This window comes from Bos mutus, chromosome 7 (assembly GCF_027580195.1).
Source record: "Bos mutus isolate GX-2022 chromosome 7, NWIPB_WYAK_1.1, whole genome shotgun sequence".
In the NCBI taxonomy this organism is placed as follows: Eukaryota; Metazoa; Chordata; class Mammalia; order Artiodactyla; family Bovidae; genus Bos; species Bos mutus.
Window position 1 is genome coordinate 92,195,278 of NC_091623.1, and position 15,865 is coordinate 92,211,142.

General features: G+C 45.2%; 2 protein-coding genes across 2 annotated transcripts in view; both read left to right on the forward strand.

The window, feature by feature from the left end:
• Positions 1-7,185: 7,185 nt before the first annotated feature.
• LOC106701059 (protocadherin gamma-A10) lies at positions 7,186-9,666 on the forward strand. The gene has a single exon (XM_014479582.2). The coding sequence runs from the start codon at positions 7,186-7,188 to the stop codon at positions 9,664-9,666; it is 2,481 nt and encodes an 826-aa protein (XP_014335068.2).
• A 1,896-nt stretch (positions 9,667-11,562) lies between these two features.
• The window catches only part of LOC102267002 (protocadherin gamma-B7), a 100,073-nt gene continuing 95,770 nt past the window's right edge, over positions 11,563-15,865 (forward strand). The window contains 2 exon segments of the mRNA XM_070374497.1: positions 11,563-13,334; positions 13,336-14,197. Of these exon segments, the coding sequence (XP_070230598.1) occupies positions 11,782-13,334; positions 13,336-14,197 (2,415 nt within the window). The 5' untranslated portion in view covers positions 11,563-11,781.

The following is a 15,865-nucleotide window of genomic DNA, read 5'->3' on the forward strand; positions in this document are numbered from 1 at the left end:
CAGTTTGTGGGCGTGGATGGGGTTCGGGCTTTCCTGCAGACCTATTCGCACGAGGTCTCGCTCACCGCGGACTCAAGGAGGAGTCACATGATCTTCCCGCAGCCGAATTACGCTGACACGCTCATCAGTCAGGAAAGCTGTGAGAAAAGCGAGCCTTTGTGCGTTTCAGATGATTCCAGGTTTCCTGTAGAAGACAGCCCTTTCGTTCCAGTGAGTTCGACTTTTTCTTTACTTTAAAAAAAAAATTGGTTTTCTCTTTAAGTGCTTTCATTTAAGGTAAGTTGATGTTAACATATTTCTCACCATACATTTAAATTTTCACTAAGCCTGATTTTTTGCTCTAACATCTGTAAGAGTCAGACGCGACTTAGCGACTGAACAACAATATAGGAGGCATTTATTGGTTACATCGTTGAAACAATCTTTGCTTTTTCATAATAATTAACCTAGGGTCAGTGGAAACCCTCTTGGGACAGCCCTCATCATCAGGCACTGGGCATGGCTCTTTGGCTAAGGTTGCTTGAGTAGTGACCACAGTTCACTACTAATTCTTAGGACGGGTTTCTATTCCTGAAATTTATTATTTTTGTTGTCTGCAATGGCTGCATTGTGAAATTCTTACTCTAAAAACATGTCTATAGCTGATGCTATTTTTGTAAGGGTAAATTAATAAGAAATACATTCTATTTGGAGAACTAAGTGAAAGCTCAAATTCAATGCTTCTCTTCTGTTTCTATGACCAGACAACACCCCTTAGAGGTGATGTGTTTCAGGTCACATGTTTGTAGACGTTGTTTGCATTTAGAGATCATTTCTGAGGATGATTCAAGCTTCAGTTATTAGTTCCATATCCTCATACAGTATGTTTTATTCTTTTAATGGTGAAAAAATGCTCTTTATAAACAATAGACATTTAATTTCAGTGAAAAATTTTAACACCATTGGTTCTCATCCTCTTAATACTATAATTATTAATAGTTTGAAACTCTCCTATAGTTTATATTTGCTGAAGAGCAGTTTCTTAGACTGGACCCTATGAGAAGACAAAACATGGGAAGCAAAAATTATTCTTCAAGTGTTACTTATGACCCAATACTCCAACTTTTGAGGCTAGAAATAAATTTGGATATGGGAGATGCTTTAGGAAAATATTCTCAGGAATTACTAGGGAGGTTCTAAGAATATTTCACTGGCTTTTAGATATAAAGAAAATAATTATTATTATGTAATGTGATTTTTAACACAATGTGATTTCAAGTAATAAATGACATTGTAGGAGACTTTGAAAATAATATTTGAAATTGACTCAAAATTCTATTTTAAACATGCTGAACATAAGGGCTAAACATGTCTGTCCGTCATACAGATGTTTTAATTATTTCAAATACTCTTTATTCCTAAGCAAGTAGGAAAGACATAATGCATTGCTCAGGGTCATATTTTTAACCATGCAATAGGAAAGCTATCATTTAAAGTTTCTGTCTTGGGGAGTAACCTTTAGTACTTGGTATACATAAATACTAAAATATGTGTTAATGTGGAAAAAGTAATAACAGAAATATTTATGAAGACTGTATATCATGGTAGGTGACTACTATTCTCTGCCATAAAAGGTGACTTGTCTTTAAAAACAGTCCATAAGGCTCTTTGGATGGATGATTGGGCAGACTGTGGAAAATGCTGAATTCTTGTTTTGTTAAATCAGGCAGGACTTTTGCATTGGTAAACAGTTTATATAATAGGCTTAAGGATAAAATTCTTCCCCATATTAATGTCTTGTCTTTAAAGAAGAGTTAATTAAAATATCTTGGATATCTTCAAAACAATGAGGTAATGAAATATGTAGTAAAGAATACCTTGTGTTGACCATCTTTGCAATTGGGTGAGGGGTAAATGAAGGTTCAATAATAATGCTCCCTAACTTCTTTTATAAGTTTGAAATTTTCCACAATAAACTTCTTGAAAAACTAAGTATAAAGACACTGCCCATATACTTTACTAAACTTGGGCAATTACATAACTATATATCTATAGATAGATATATATTCTGAGCTTCCTTGGTGGCTCAGTGGTAAAGAATTTGCCTGCCAATGCAGGAGACACCGATTCGATCCCTGGTCCAGGAAGATTCCCCGGAGAAGGAAATAGCAACCTACTCCAGTATTCTTGCTTGGAAAAAAAACATGGATAGAAGATCCTGGCGGGCTACAGTCCATGGGGTCGCAAAGAGTTGGACACAACCTACCGTCTGAAAAACAACACATTCTGAAGAGAAACTGTCTCAAGACGACAATATGAGACTGCGATCCCACACGAGGCCTCTGGGCGCCGCTGTCGGCCAGTGCAGGGCTAGCGCTGATACCCGAGATTCCTCAGCCTCCAGGCTGGGATTTCCAGCGCAGCTACCGATAGAAGGAAGCCCGCTCACACACCCAGGCTCCTCTGTGCCCAGCACAAACGGATTCCCAGCTCTGCCTGTCCTGGGCAGAAAGTTTTTCTACTGATGCCGTGAACTGCAGTTTCTTTGGCTTTTCGGAAAGATTGGGACCCAGCGAGAACTAAAGCGCGCAATGGGAGGGAGCTGCACGCAGACACGCCCGGCTGACCGGAGGCAGGTACTGTTTCTCTTCCTGCTGCCTTTGTTCTACCCCGCGCTCTGCGAGCAGATCCGCTACTCGATTCCCGAGGAGCTGGCCAAGGGCTCCGTGGTAGGGAATCTCGCCAGGGATCTAGGGCTCAGTGTCCTGGATGTGTCGGCTCGAAAGCTGCGAGTTAGCGCGGAGAAGCTGCTCTTCAACGTAGACGCGGAGAGCGGGGACTTACTTGTGAAGGACCGAATAGACCGTGAGCAGATATGCAAAGAGAGAAGAAGATGTGAATTGCAGTTGGAAGCTGTGGTGGAAAATCCTTTAAATATTTTTCATATCATTGTGGTTGTTGAGGATATTAATGACCATGCTCCTCAATTCGATAAAAAGGAAATACATTTAGACATTTTTGAATCTGTATCCGCAGGTGCACGAATATCCCTGGACCCTGCCACTGACCCCGATATAAACATGAACTCAATTAAAGATTATCAGATAAATCCTAACCCTTATTTCTCATTAATGGTTAGAGTTAATTCTGACGGTGGCAGATACCCAGAATTATCCTTGGAGAAACCCCTAGACCGAGAAGAGCAGCGATCCCATAGTTTGATATTGACTGCCTTGGATGGAGGGGACCCTGCACGAAGTGCCACCGCTCAAATAGAAATCTCTGTCAAGGACACCAATGATAACCCCCCGGTGTTCAGCCAAGATGAATATAGACTTAGCGTTAGTGAAAATCTACCCCCCGGGTCCTCCGTGTTGCTGGTGACAGCCACTGACCAGGATGAGGGGGCCAATGCTGAAATAAACTACTACTTCAGGAGCACTGCTCAGAGTACAAGACACAAGTTCTCATTGGATGAGAAAACAGGCATGATTAAGAATAACCAGTCATTGGATTTTGAGGATATAGAAAGATACACCATGGAAGTGGAAGCAAAGGACGGAGGTGGTCTCTCTTCCCAATGTAAAGTAATCATAGATATCCTCGATGAAAACGACAACATCCCGGAAATAATCATTACTTCTCTCTCTGATCAGATTTTGGAGGGTTCTCTACCAGGAATGGTTGTTGCCCTTTTCAAAACACGGGACCGGGATTCTGGAGGAAATGGAGAAGTCACCTGTCATGTAGGAAGAGATGTTCCTTTCAAGATTTATTCTTCTTCTAATAATTACTACAAGCTGGTGACAGATGGGGATCTAGACCGAGAGCAGACTCTGGAATACAACGTCACCATCACAGCCACTGACCGGGGCAAGCCTCCTCTCTCCTCCAGCACTACCATTACCCTATGCATCACGGACATCAACGACAACGCTCCGGTTTTCCACCAGGCCTCCTACATCGTCCACGTGGGAGAAAATAACCCGCCTGGAGCTTCCATCGCGCAAGTCAGCGCCTCCGACCCTGACCTAGGACCCAATGGCTACGTCTCCTACTCCATCGTGGCCAGCGACCTGGAGCCACGCGCGCTGTCGTCCTACGTGTCCGTGAACCCGCAGAGCGGCGTGGTGTTCGCACAGCGCGCCTTCGACCACGAGCAGCTACGCGCTTTCGAACTGATGCTGCAGGCCCGCGACCACGGCTCGCCAGCGCTCAGCTCCAACGTGAGCCTGCTCGTGCTAGTGGGCGACCGCAACGACAACGCGCCCAGGGTGCTGTACCCGGCGCTGGGGCCCGACGGCTCGGCGCTCTTCGACACGGTGCCCCGCGCCGCGCAGCCCGGCTACCTGGTCACCAAGGTGGTGGCGGTGGACGCAGACTCTGGACACAACGCCTGGCTGTCCTACCACGTGCTGCAGGCCAGCGAGCCCGGACTGTTCAGCGTGGGGCTGCACACAGGCGAGGTGCGCACGGCGAGGGCTTTGGGCGACAGGGACGCGGCCCGCCAGCGCCTGCTGGTCGCTGTGCGCGATGGGGGACAGCCGCCCCTCTCGGCCACCGCCACGCTGCTCCTGGTTTTCGCCGACAGCCTGCAGGAGGCGCTGCCGGACCTCAGTGACCGGCCCTCGCCCTCTGACCCCCAAGCTGAGCTGCAGTTTTACCTGGTGGTGGCCTTGGCCTTGATCTCGGTGCTCTTCCTCCTGGCGGTGATTCTGGCGGTCGCCCTACACCTGCGACGCTCCTCCAGCCCTGCTGCTTGGGGCTGCTTTAAGCCTGGTCTCTGTGTCAAGTCTGGACCCGTGGTTCCTCCCAACTACAGTGAAGGAACTTTACCTTATTCGTACAATCTGTGTGTTGCCCATACTGGAAAGACAGAGTTTAATTTTCTAAGATGTAGTGAGCCTTTGCATCCCCCTCAAGACATAGTGTGTGGTGATTCTCCTGTGGCCCTAATTCCACTTCATAGTGGGAATGACTTGGCTACACATCCTGAGACCCTGACACCGGTAAGTTTCATTTTTTTTCTTCTGTAATATTCTATTTTTTTCATATGTTGGGCATACTATTTCACTTTTACATCTAGAATCATATTTAGAAAATCCATAACTAATCACTGTCTTGTCTTTTCAGTTTTTACTGACTACATTTTCAACACTCATCTTGTTCATAAGTTGCTCTGTAATTCAGAAAGGATGTAACTAAATTGGAGATATCTTTTCAAGCCTAAGTTAGCAAAACAGGCTGTGGTCTTGGCTTCTTACCAGATAAATAAATAGTTTGAAGTTTAATAATATTCACGTACTCCTTAAATATCAAAGCAGATGCTCATATCAAAGAAACATGTGTTGCAGATAATCCTGTATGTGCATTCTGGTATCTTCATTTATTTTAACATTTTTAAAAACTGTTGGGACTTCCCTGGAAGTCCAGTGGTTAAGACTCTGTGCTTCCAATACAAGAGGTGGGATTTCAACCCTTGGTCAGGGAACTAAGATCCTGCATGGTGCAGCCAAAAATAAAATAAAATAAAACTAGATTATAAAAAAATATAAATAAAACTAAGCATTTGAGGGGACATAGCGAGCAGATCCACGAATCCCTGAAATTGCATGCAAAGTTACAGATGTATGCAGTTTTCCTGGCAGAGGAGTCAAAACTTTCATTCTATTGCCAAGTGTTGCTACGGGCCCCAAATCATAATACTACCCTAGAGGAATTTCTCTCTTCAATTTTTGGTCCTTCTGGTTTTTCTTTTATATATTTTTTTCGTGGTACTCAAATTATACTCTTTCCAAATCTTTTTTCCTCTACATTGAAGATAAGGAATTTCCCAGAAAGCAAATGAAATGTCATTGTGCTCTGTGCTCAATCTCTGACTCTGATTATCTTTGAAGACAAAAGATAAAATCTTTAAAGAGTTAAATGGGGGGGGGGGGGAAGCATAATGACATAAATGTTTCTAAAGAACCTGTTCTCTCTTTATGAAAGAAGTGAACCTCCAAACTCCTCATCTTTGAGGAGAGACCTACTACTGGATTGATGGGGATATACATCTGAAGATGTGGGGGCCAGTTTATTTTGTACTTCCATATAAAATGCAAAGAGATTATTTATAGTGCCATCAACACCCTGGTGAAAACAGGTCATTTGATATGCTTATTCTTTAAAAACCCACATTACTATTTCTAACTCTGTTTTAAAAAATTGTTTTATAGCACTTGTATGTATTCTCTTCCCATTGCAATAGAGACATGTTCCTTTTAGTTTGTGGCTACCAGCTCAACTCATTTGGGTCAAGTTAACTTCTAATAACCTATAATAAAAATACATTTTCCAAAAAAATTCATTGAGGCACAATAAAACTATTTTAGAAAAATTTGAAAGCCCTTTACACAATCTTAATGCTAAACAAATATAATTAGTTAACCAATATAAAATTTAAAAATCTTAAGTGAATTAAAAGGGATTATCTCATAATAATATCTATATGAATGTCTACTAAACACTGTTGGACCATTTAAATCAGAATTTCAAAATAAAATTGTAAGGCTTTTCTGAATATAGCTAGAAGCTCACAGGAAAGAAAAAAAGCATTACTTACCTTTAAAAGTGGATATATTTCTATTGGGAAAATAAGTGTTGCAAATATAAATTTAATCGACCATTATTTAATACTCCGTAGTACTTTCGTTCCACTTTATTCCACCGAGTAATGGCAGTCCACCTCCAGTATTCTTGCCTGGGAAATCCCATGGACAGAGGAGCCTGGCGGGCTACAACCCATGGGATCTCAAAAGAGTCGGACGCGACTTAGGGACTAAACAACAACAAGAAAACTACAGATATCCGTTGAGAAACCAAAGAAGAAATGTAAAATAAAATAAAATATACAACAAAAAATAGAGTCCCCTTTGTTTTCTATTGCGTACATAAGTGGGTGCAGTAACTTCTGAGGACTCTGAGCGCCGCTGTTCACCTACTACGAGAGAACCGCAGCCAGCGCTCAATCCGGATTCTCAGGGCTCCAGCTACACAAAGCCCCACGGTTCCTGCAAACCAGCTCCAGGGCTGCAGCGAAACTCACTTCAGAATTTAAGGTGCGCAGGCCGCAGAGACTTCCTGCACCCAGAGTAAGAAAAAGGAATCAGCCAAAACACAGCGTGCCCAGTGAGGACATAGCGAGAATCCAGTCACCAGACAACAATGGCCGCTCAAAGGAATCGCTCCTACCTCAGCGCGCTGGTCCAGCTCTGCCTTCTCCTCTGTATGTCGTGGGAGACCGAAGCTCGGCAGATCCGCTACTCGGTTCCCGAGGAGTTAGAGAAAGGCTCTTTTGTGGGCAACATCTCCAAAGACTTGGGACTGGAGCCCCGGGAGCTAGCGGAGCGAGGAGTCCGCATCGTCTCCAGAGGTAGGACGCAGCTTTTTGCTCTGAACCCGCGAAGCGGCAGCTTGGTCACCGCAGGCAGGATAGACCGGGAGGAGCTCTGCGCTCAGAGCGCGCGGTGTCTGGTGAGTTTTAACATTCTTGTGGAAGATAGGGTGAAACTTTTCGGAGTAGAAATAGAAGTAACTGATATCAATGATAATGCACCAAAATTTCAAGCAGAAAATCTAGATGTAAAAATTAATGAAAACGTCGCTCCAGGAATGCGTTTTCCTCTCCCGGAAGCTGTTGATCCAGATGTGGGCGTGAACTCCCTACAGAGCTACCAGCTCAGCTCCAATAAGCACTTCTCTCTGGCAGTTCAAAGCCGTGTCAGTGGCGTTAAGTCCCCGGAGCTGGTGCTGGAGCACGCCCTGGATCGCGAGGAAGAGGCAATGCACCGTCTGGTTCTCACTGCCGTCGACGGGGGAGACCCTCTCCGGTCTGGCACTGTCCACATCAGTGTGACTGTTTTCGATGCAAATGACAATGCACCCGTTTTCAGTTTGCCTGAATACCGAGTGAGTGTTTCGGAGAACTTGCCTGTGGGCTCACGGCTGTTGACAGTAACCGCCACCGACAGGGATGAAGGTGCCAATGGAGAAGTGACATATTCATTCCGAAAATTACCTGACACACAATTGTTGAAATTCCAACTAAACAAAAATACTGGGGAAATAAAGCTATCAGAAAATCTAGATTACGAAGAGACCGGTTTCTATGAAATAGAAATACAAGCTGAAGATGGAGGGGCATATCTTGCAACTGCTAAAGTATTGATTACAATAGAAGATGTAAATGACAACAGTCCAGAGGTAACCATCACATCTCTGTTTAGTCCCCTGATGGAAGATTCACCTTTGGGGACTGTTATAGCTCTTTTAAATGTGCATGATCTGGACTCTGGGCAGAATGGACAGGTCACCTGTTCCATATTGGGGAATCTACCATTTAAATTAGAAAAATCGATTGATAGTTATTATAGATTGGTGACACACAAAGTTCTTGACAGGGAACAGGTATCCTCTTACAATATCACATTAAAAGCCACAGATGGAGGAAGTCCACCCCTATCAACAGAAACTCACTTCATCCTTCAAGTGGCAGATATCAATGACAACCCACCTACCTTCTCTCACATCTCCTACTTTACCTATATCCCAGAGAACAACCCCAGAGGGGCCTCCATCTTCTCAGTGACTGCACTGGACCCAGACAGCAAAGAAAATGCCCAGGTTATTTACTCCCTGGCTGAAGACACTATCCAGGGGGCACCACTATCCTCCTATGTCTCCATCAATTCTGACACAGGAGTCCTATATGCACTGCGATCCTTCGACTATGAGCAGTTCCGTAATCTGAAGATTCAAGTGACAGCCACTGACAGTGGGGACCCACCACTCAGCAGCAACGTATCACTGAGCATATTCGTGCTGGACCAGAATGACAACGCGCCAGAAATCCTGTATCCTGCCCTCCCTACCGATGGCTCCACAGGCGTGGAACTGGCACCCCGCTCTGCAGAGCCAGGATACCTGGTTACCAAGGTGGTGGCAGTGGACAGAGACTCAGGCCAGAATGCCTGGCTGTCCTACCGCCTGCTCAAGGCCAGCGAGCCAGGACTCTTCTCTGTGGGGCTGCACACGGGCGAGGTGCGCACAGCGCGGGCCCTGCTGGACAGAGATGCGCTCAAGCAGAGCCTGGTGGTGGTGGTCCAGGACCACGGGCAGCCCCCTCTCTCGGCCACCGTCACGCTCACAGTGGCTGTGGCCGATAGCATCCCAGATGTTCTTGCTGATCTGGGCAGCTTGGAGGTCCCGCCGGCCTCTGATGCTTCAGACCTCACCCTGTATCTGGTGGTGGCGGTGGCCGCGGTCTCCTGCGTCTTCCTCGCCTTTGTCATTGTACTGGTGGCGCTCAAGCTGAGAGGCTGGCACACGTCGCGTCTGCTCCAGGCTTCCGGAGGCGGATTGGGTGTACCAGCCTCGCACTTTGTGGGTGTGGACGGGGTACGGACTTTCCTGCAGACCTATTCCCACGAGGTCTCTCTCACCGCGGACTCGCGGAGGAGTCATGTGATCTTTCCGCAACCCAACTACGCGGACACACTCATCAGCCAGGAGAGCTGTGAGAAAAAAGATCCTCTGTCTTTGTTAGATGATTCGAAGTTTCCTGTAGAAGATACCCCTTTGGTGCCAGTGAGTTCTATCTTTGCTCCTTTTCTCACCTTTAAGAATTATGATCAGTTTTACTCCTAGGTTTGCAGCATTATCGTGGGATCCTAATCCTATTTTTTTCACGTTTTCCTCCATTTCAGTGGCATTCACTTCTTGCTAAAACATTGAGGAATAGAACTTGATAGTTATTAAGACTGATATGTTTTTACTTTCTGGAAAATATTCACTTAATCCCAGTGAAGATTTATTATCATAGGCTATTATGCTTAGCTTCACAGAGTCTTGTGTTTTATAGTTTTGTTGTATGATACTGGCAATTCCTAAGAGAGGACTTTCATATGGAAGTGTCTTGTCAATTTGTGTGCTCTCCTGGTGGCTACACGCTGAAATCCTTAGACAACCCTGCCTCTTGTTTTGAAGTCAGGCCTAGTAAGAATAGGTAAATGTCAGAAACAAATGCATTAGCTTACTGGAAATCCTACCCATTTTCAGTAATATTCCATTAACAATTCGTAACAACGTGTGCTTAAATTTTTGAAGTATAATCATACCTGGTAACACTGCAGCATCCATTTTGCCAGTGATTCTCATTTCATGCTGTCATGTGGAAGATATACCATTTTAATTTTACTTTCCTTGTTCTATAGGGACTCTAGAGAACCGATAAAAGGTATTATGTTAAGCAGACTTGAGGTTCTGCTTTCTCTGTACTTTTTTGTTAAATTCTCCAATCTCTAAGGCTGAAATATATATATAATTTAGGGAGATAGATTGGTACATGTTCCCAAGTACAGGAGCAAAGAGGTATGCCAAAGTCATTTCAGTGACTATAGAGAGAATGGAAACTGAAACTCTGAAAACTCTGAAATTTATAGTCAAAATAAACTTAAAGTTAAAAAAAGTCATTTCTGCATGAGAGGTGAATCAAAGCAGAGAAGTACACAGAATTCTGAACAGATGATCAGTGGAATTACTGATGAGTCCATTTAAAGTGATGATAGTGATGTGTTTGCTTTGATCTCTTACTATTCTATTAATTTATTATTAATATTCTTCTAAACTAATATGGTAGCATAAGGTCAAATCATGCCCTAATGTGTTTTAAAGTGTTTATGAGACCATAATTTTTTTCCCCATGTCATTCAACTTTTGTTCAAGGATATGTCTGTGGAAAAAGAGCATAGTTATTATCTTTGGAGTTATAGTTAATAATTTTTATTTTTTAACTTCCAAATAATTGAATCATTTAAATGTCTGACCATGAGAGTCAAAATTATTCTGCATATATTTCAAATAATGTTATTATTTTGAAAAAACACAGGTTTAAAAAAACCTACTCTGTTGGCATGGTAGCTATTGTTAGCAAATATCTTGAAATATAATTATTTAAAAGCAATATAGGTCACCTTAGATGATGGTAATGAATACTAAAGTGGTTGTATTCTAGTTCTTAAATATGGTGGGATGGATTAAGCCTAGATTGAAGACCAAAAATAATTTTTATGCTTATCTTTAGTACTTTCCTTTGTGGAAACTTACTCTTAAAAGGATCTACTGTGATTGCCTCTGGATAGAACTGGATAGCAGAAAGCAATGGAATAGGAGACCTGTTTTGCATTCTACATTCTTCTGTGCCTTTTAGATTTTTTAAAGAACTATTTCACCCTATTCAAAATCTATGTAAAATTTTAACATATAAAATATTGGTTTAGCCAAAAAGTTCGTTCGGGTTTTCCCGTAAGATGTTACAAACTTTTGGTCAACCCAATATATGATAGTTTTGACCATGTGAAAAAAAAAAGTTTCATGAAGAAAACAGAATCACCGGAGGAATAAGGTTCAAATATTTCAGCTGCGATCATCTTGTCTTTAAAGACTTCCTGAAATAAAGCAGAAAACGTAATCTGCGGTTCCACACGAAGCCTCTGGGCGCCGCTGTCGGCCAGTGCAGGGCAAGCTCTGAAGCCCGGGATTCCTCAGCCTCTAGCCAGGGATTTCCTGCGCAGCCACCAACACAGAGAGAAGGAAACCCGCTTATACACTGGAGCTCCTGGCCGCGCATTCTCCCTAGCACACAAGGATTCCCAGCCCCTAGACTGGGGGTTCCGCCTGTCCTGGGCCAAATGCTTTACCGGTGTGCCATGTGCACTTTCTCCAACTAGAAAGACTGGGACCCAGCAAGAACTAGAGTGCGCAATGGGAGGGAGCTGCACGCAGACACGCCCGGCTGACCGGAGGCAGGTACTGTTTCTCTTCCTGCTGCCTTTGTTCTACCCCGCGCTCTGCGAGCAGATCCGCTACTCGATTCCCGAGGAGCTGGCCAAGGGCTCCGTGGTAGGGAATCTCGCCAGGGATCTAGGGCTCAGTGTCCTGGATGTGTCGGCTCGAAAGCTGCGAGTTAGCGCGGAGAAGCTGCTCTTCAACGTAGACGCGGAGAGCGGGGACTTACTTGTGAAGGACCGAATAGACCGTGAGCAGATATGCAAAGAGAGAAGATGTGAATTGCAGTTGGAAGCCGTGGTAGAAAATCCTTTAAATATTTTTCATATCATTGTGGTTGTTGAAGATATTAATGACCATGCTCCTCAATTCCATAAGGATGAAATATACTTAGAAATCAGTGAATCTGTCAGCCCGGGGACTGGAACAATTCTTGAGCCTGCAAATGATCCCGATATTAGTATGAATTCACTGAGCAAATACCAACTAAGTTCTAATGAGTATTTCTCGTTAGTGGTGAAAGACAATCCTGACGGGGGCAAATATCCAGAACTGGTATTGAAGAAGGTCCTAGACCGAGAAACGGAGAGCGTTCACCATTTGGTGCTGACAGCCTTAGACAGCGGGGATCCGCCGCAAAGCGGCACAGCTCAGATCCGAGTCCTGGTGGTGGATGCCAACGATAATCCCCCTGTGTTCAGCCAAGATGTGTACAAGGTCAGCCTTCGGGAAGATGTGCCCCCAGGCACCTTCGTGCTGAGGGTGAGCGCTACCGATCAAGACGAAGGCGTCAATGCAGAGATCACCTACTCATTCCTTGGTGTGGCTGATACAGCCCGGCACGTGTTCTCTCTGGATTCTGCTACAGGAAACATCATAACTCATCAACCCTTGGATTATGAAAATGTAGGAAGATACGCCATGGTTGTGGAAGCAAAGGACAGAGGATCGCTCTCTACACGGTGTAAAGTAATTATTGAGGTTTTGGACGAAAATGACAACAGCCCAGAAATAATCATCACCTCTCTCTCAGATCAAATTTTGGAGGATTCCCCGCCAGGAATGGTTGTGGCTCTCTTCAAAACACGGGACCAGGATTCCAAGGAAAATGGAGAAGTCACGTGTAATTTAAGTAGAGACATTCCGTTTAAAATTCATTCTTCTTCTAATAATTACTACAAGTTAGTAACAGATGGGGCCCTGGACAGAGAACGGACTCCGGAATACAACGTCACTATCACAGCCATTGACCGGGGCAAACCGCCCCTCTCCTCCAGCACTACCATTACCCTACGCATCACCGATGTCAACGACAACGCTCCGGTTTTCCACCAGGCTTCCTATGTGGTCCATGTGGTAGAGAACAACCCACCCGGCGCTTCCATCGCCCAAGTCAGCGCTCGCGACCCAGACCTGGGACCCAACGGCCAGGTGGTCTACTCCATCGTGGCCAGCGACCTGGAGCCACGCGCGCTGTCGTCCTACGTGTCCGTGAACCCGCAGAGCGGCGTGGTGTTCGCGCAGCGCGCTTGACCACGAGCAGTTGCGCGCATTCGAACTGACGCTGCAGGCCCGCGACCACGGCTCGCCAGCGCTCAGCTCCAACGTGAGCCTGCGTGTGCTGGTGGGCGACCGCAACGACAACGCGCCCAGGGTGCTGTACCCGGCGCTGGGGCCCGACGGCTCGGCGCTCTTCGACACGGTGCCGCGCGCCGCTCAGCCCGGCTACCTGGTCACCAAGGTGGTGGCGGTGGACGCAGACTCTGGACACAACGCCTGGCTGTCCTACCACGTGCTGCAGGCCAGCGAGCCCGGACTGTTCAGCGTGGGGCTGCGCACGGGCGAGGTGCGCACGGCGAGGGCTTTGGGCGACAGGGACGCGGCCCGCCAGCGCCTGCTGGTCGCTGTGCGCGATGGGGGACAGCCGCCCCTCTCGGCCACCGCCACGCTGCTCCTGGTTTTCGCCGACAGCCTGCAGGAGGCGCTGCCGGACCTCAGTGACCGGCCCTCGCTCTCTGACCCCCAGGCCGAGCTGCAGTTTTACCTGGTGGTGGCCTTGGCCTTGATCTCGGTGCTCTTCCTCCTTACGGTGATTCTGGCCATCGCTGTGCGCCTTCGAAGCTCTTCCAGCCCCAGCGCTAGGGGCTTCTTTGGGTCTATTCTTTGTTCTAAGTCTGGTCCTGAGATTCCTCATACCTACAGTGAGGGAACGTTGCCCTATGCCTATAATTTATGTGTGCCTGGGAATCAAACTAATCCAGAACTTAATTTTCTCACATCTGTTGAACACTGTCCTGCCACACAAGATATTCTCAACAAAGATAGCTCTTCAGTGCTATTGGATAGCATTTTAACTCCTAGTATTGAAGCAGATAAGAACACTTTTAAACAGGTAAGTACTTAATACTTTTTATATTCCAGTATGCCAATATATTCTAATATAGCACTGTTATTTTGAGATTTTAGATTCCATCTCTTGATAAAATTCCTAAAATAAATCTATTTCAAACTCAAGGGTATTACTGTTAAGACTAAAGTTTAAGACGCTGCAAACCCTCTACTATTCAAATATATTTTAAGGTGAAGTATATAGAGAAGGCTCAGGTCGATTTTTCATGAAATAGAATACTTTTTTTTTTTTGGCGGTGGCATGTGGGATATTAGTTCTCTGACCAGGGATTGAAGCTGCACCTCTTTGCACTAGAAGCATGGAGTCTCAACCACTGTACCACAAGGGAAATCCCTAGAATACCTTTAAATTAAGGATAAAGATTTATGCTGTGGTATTTTAAATGACAACTCTAATGCGATCCACATTGTCTCCAATGTTTATTTTACGCAACAAAGAAACATTGGTAAGAATTACAGTCTTAATCCTAACTGATAATTTTGTTGGAACCGTGCTAGTTACACAACCACAAATACTGCTCCCTTTAGTCAATAAAAAACAAAGGGAATCAAATCTAACCTGCAAGTTTTCAGTTCCAGTAGTCTGAAATTATTTTAGCAAGCCTTTTTAATAGTTATTCTTTTCATAAGTGCTCTTGGTAAACCTTTAACATCATATCACATAACTTTATTGTCTGCAATTTTATGCTTTACAAATACTTGTGATTCTCAAAGAGGGGAGTGTAATAACTTCTGAACAGGAGCAATAGTTGCGTTTTTCTTTCTCGTTGCAATAATAAGATTGGGCTCCAGGCGCCGCTGTTCACCAATTAGGGAACGAGAAGCTGCAAGCTACAGAGTCCCTCTCTCCCTCCCTCCTACCTCTTCCTCACAAAGCTGAGTGAGGTGGATACTTACAGATCCTGATGCTGAAAACTTAAAAGTACTTCTCTTCGCTCTCTAATATATTTTTGGATGTAGTCAGCCAGGGACTTCGTAGATACATAAGCTGATTCAGAACCTAAAGGCTCAATAAACCGCGGAATATCGGCTCAGCCATGGCGAAGCGGCAACTGCTTCTGGATTGCAGCGGGCTGGTCCTACTGTATATTTTCCTGGGGACGCTGCGGGAGTTGGGGGCCGTGCAGATCCGATACTTGGTGCCGGAAGAGACAGACAAAGGCTTCTTCGTGGGCAATGTTTCCAAGGACCTGGGGCTGGAGCCCAGGGAACTGGCGGAGCGCGGAGTCCGCATTGTCTCCAGAGGAAAGACGCAGCTTTTCGCTCTAAATCCGCGAAGTGGCAGTTTGATCACCGCGGGTAGGATAGACCGGGAGGAGCTATGTGAGGCGATTTCCTCCTGTTTTTTAAACATGGAGATACTTGTGGAAGATACCCTGAAGATTTACGGAGTGGAGGTGGAAATAATGGATATTAATGATAACGCCCCTAGCTTCCAGGAGGAGGAAGTAGAGATAAAAGTCAGTGAACACGCAACTCTGGGATCGCGATTTCCTCTTCCTAACGCTAGGGATCCAGACGTGGGAATGAACTCCCTCCAGCGCTACCAGCTCAGTCCTAACAGTTACTTTTCCTTGCAAGTACGAGGCAGTATGGATGGGGCCAAGAATCCTGAGCTAGTGCTGGAGGGGAGCCTGGACCGGGAAACACA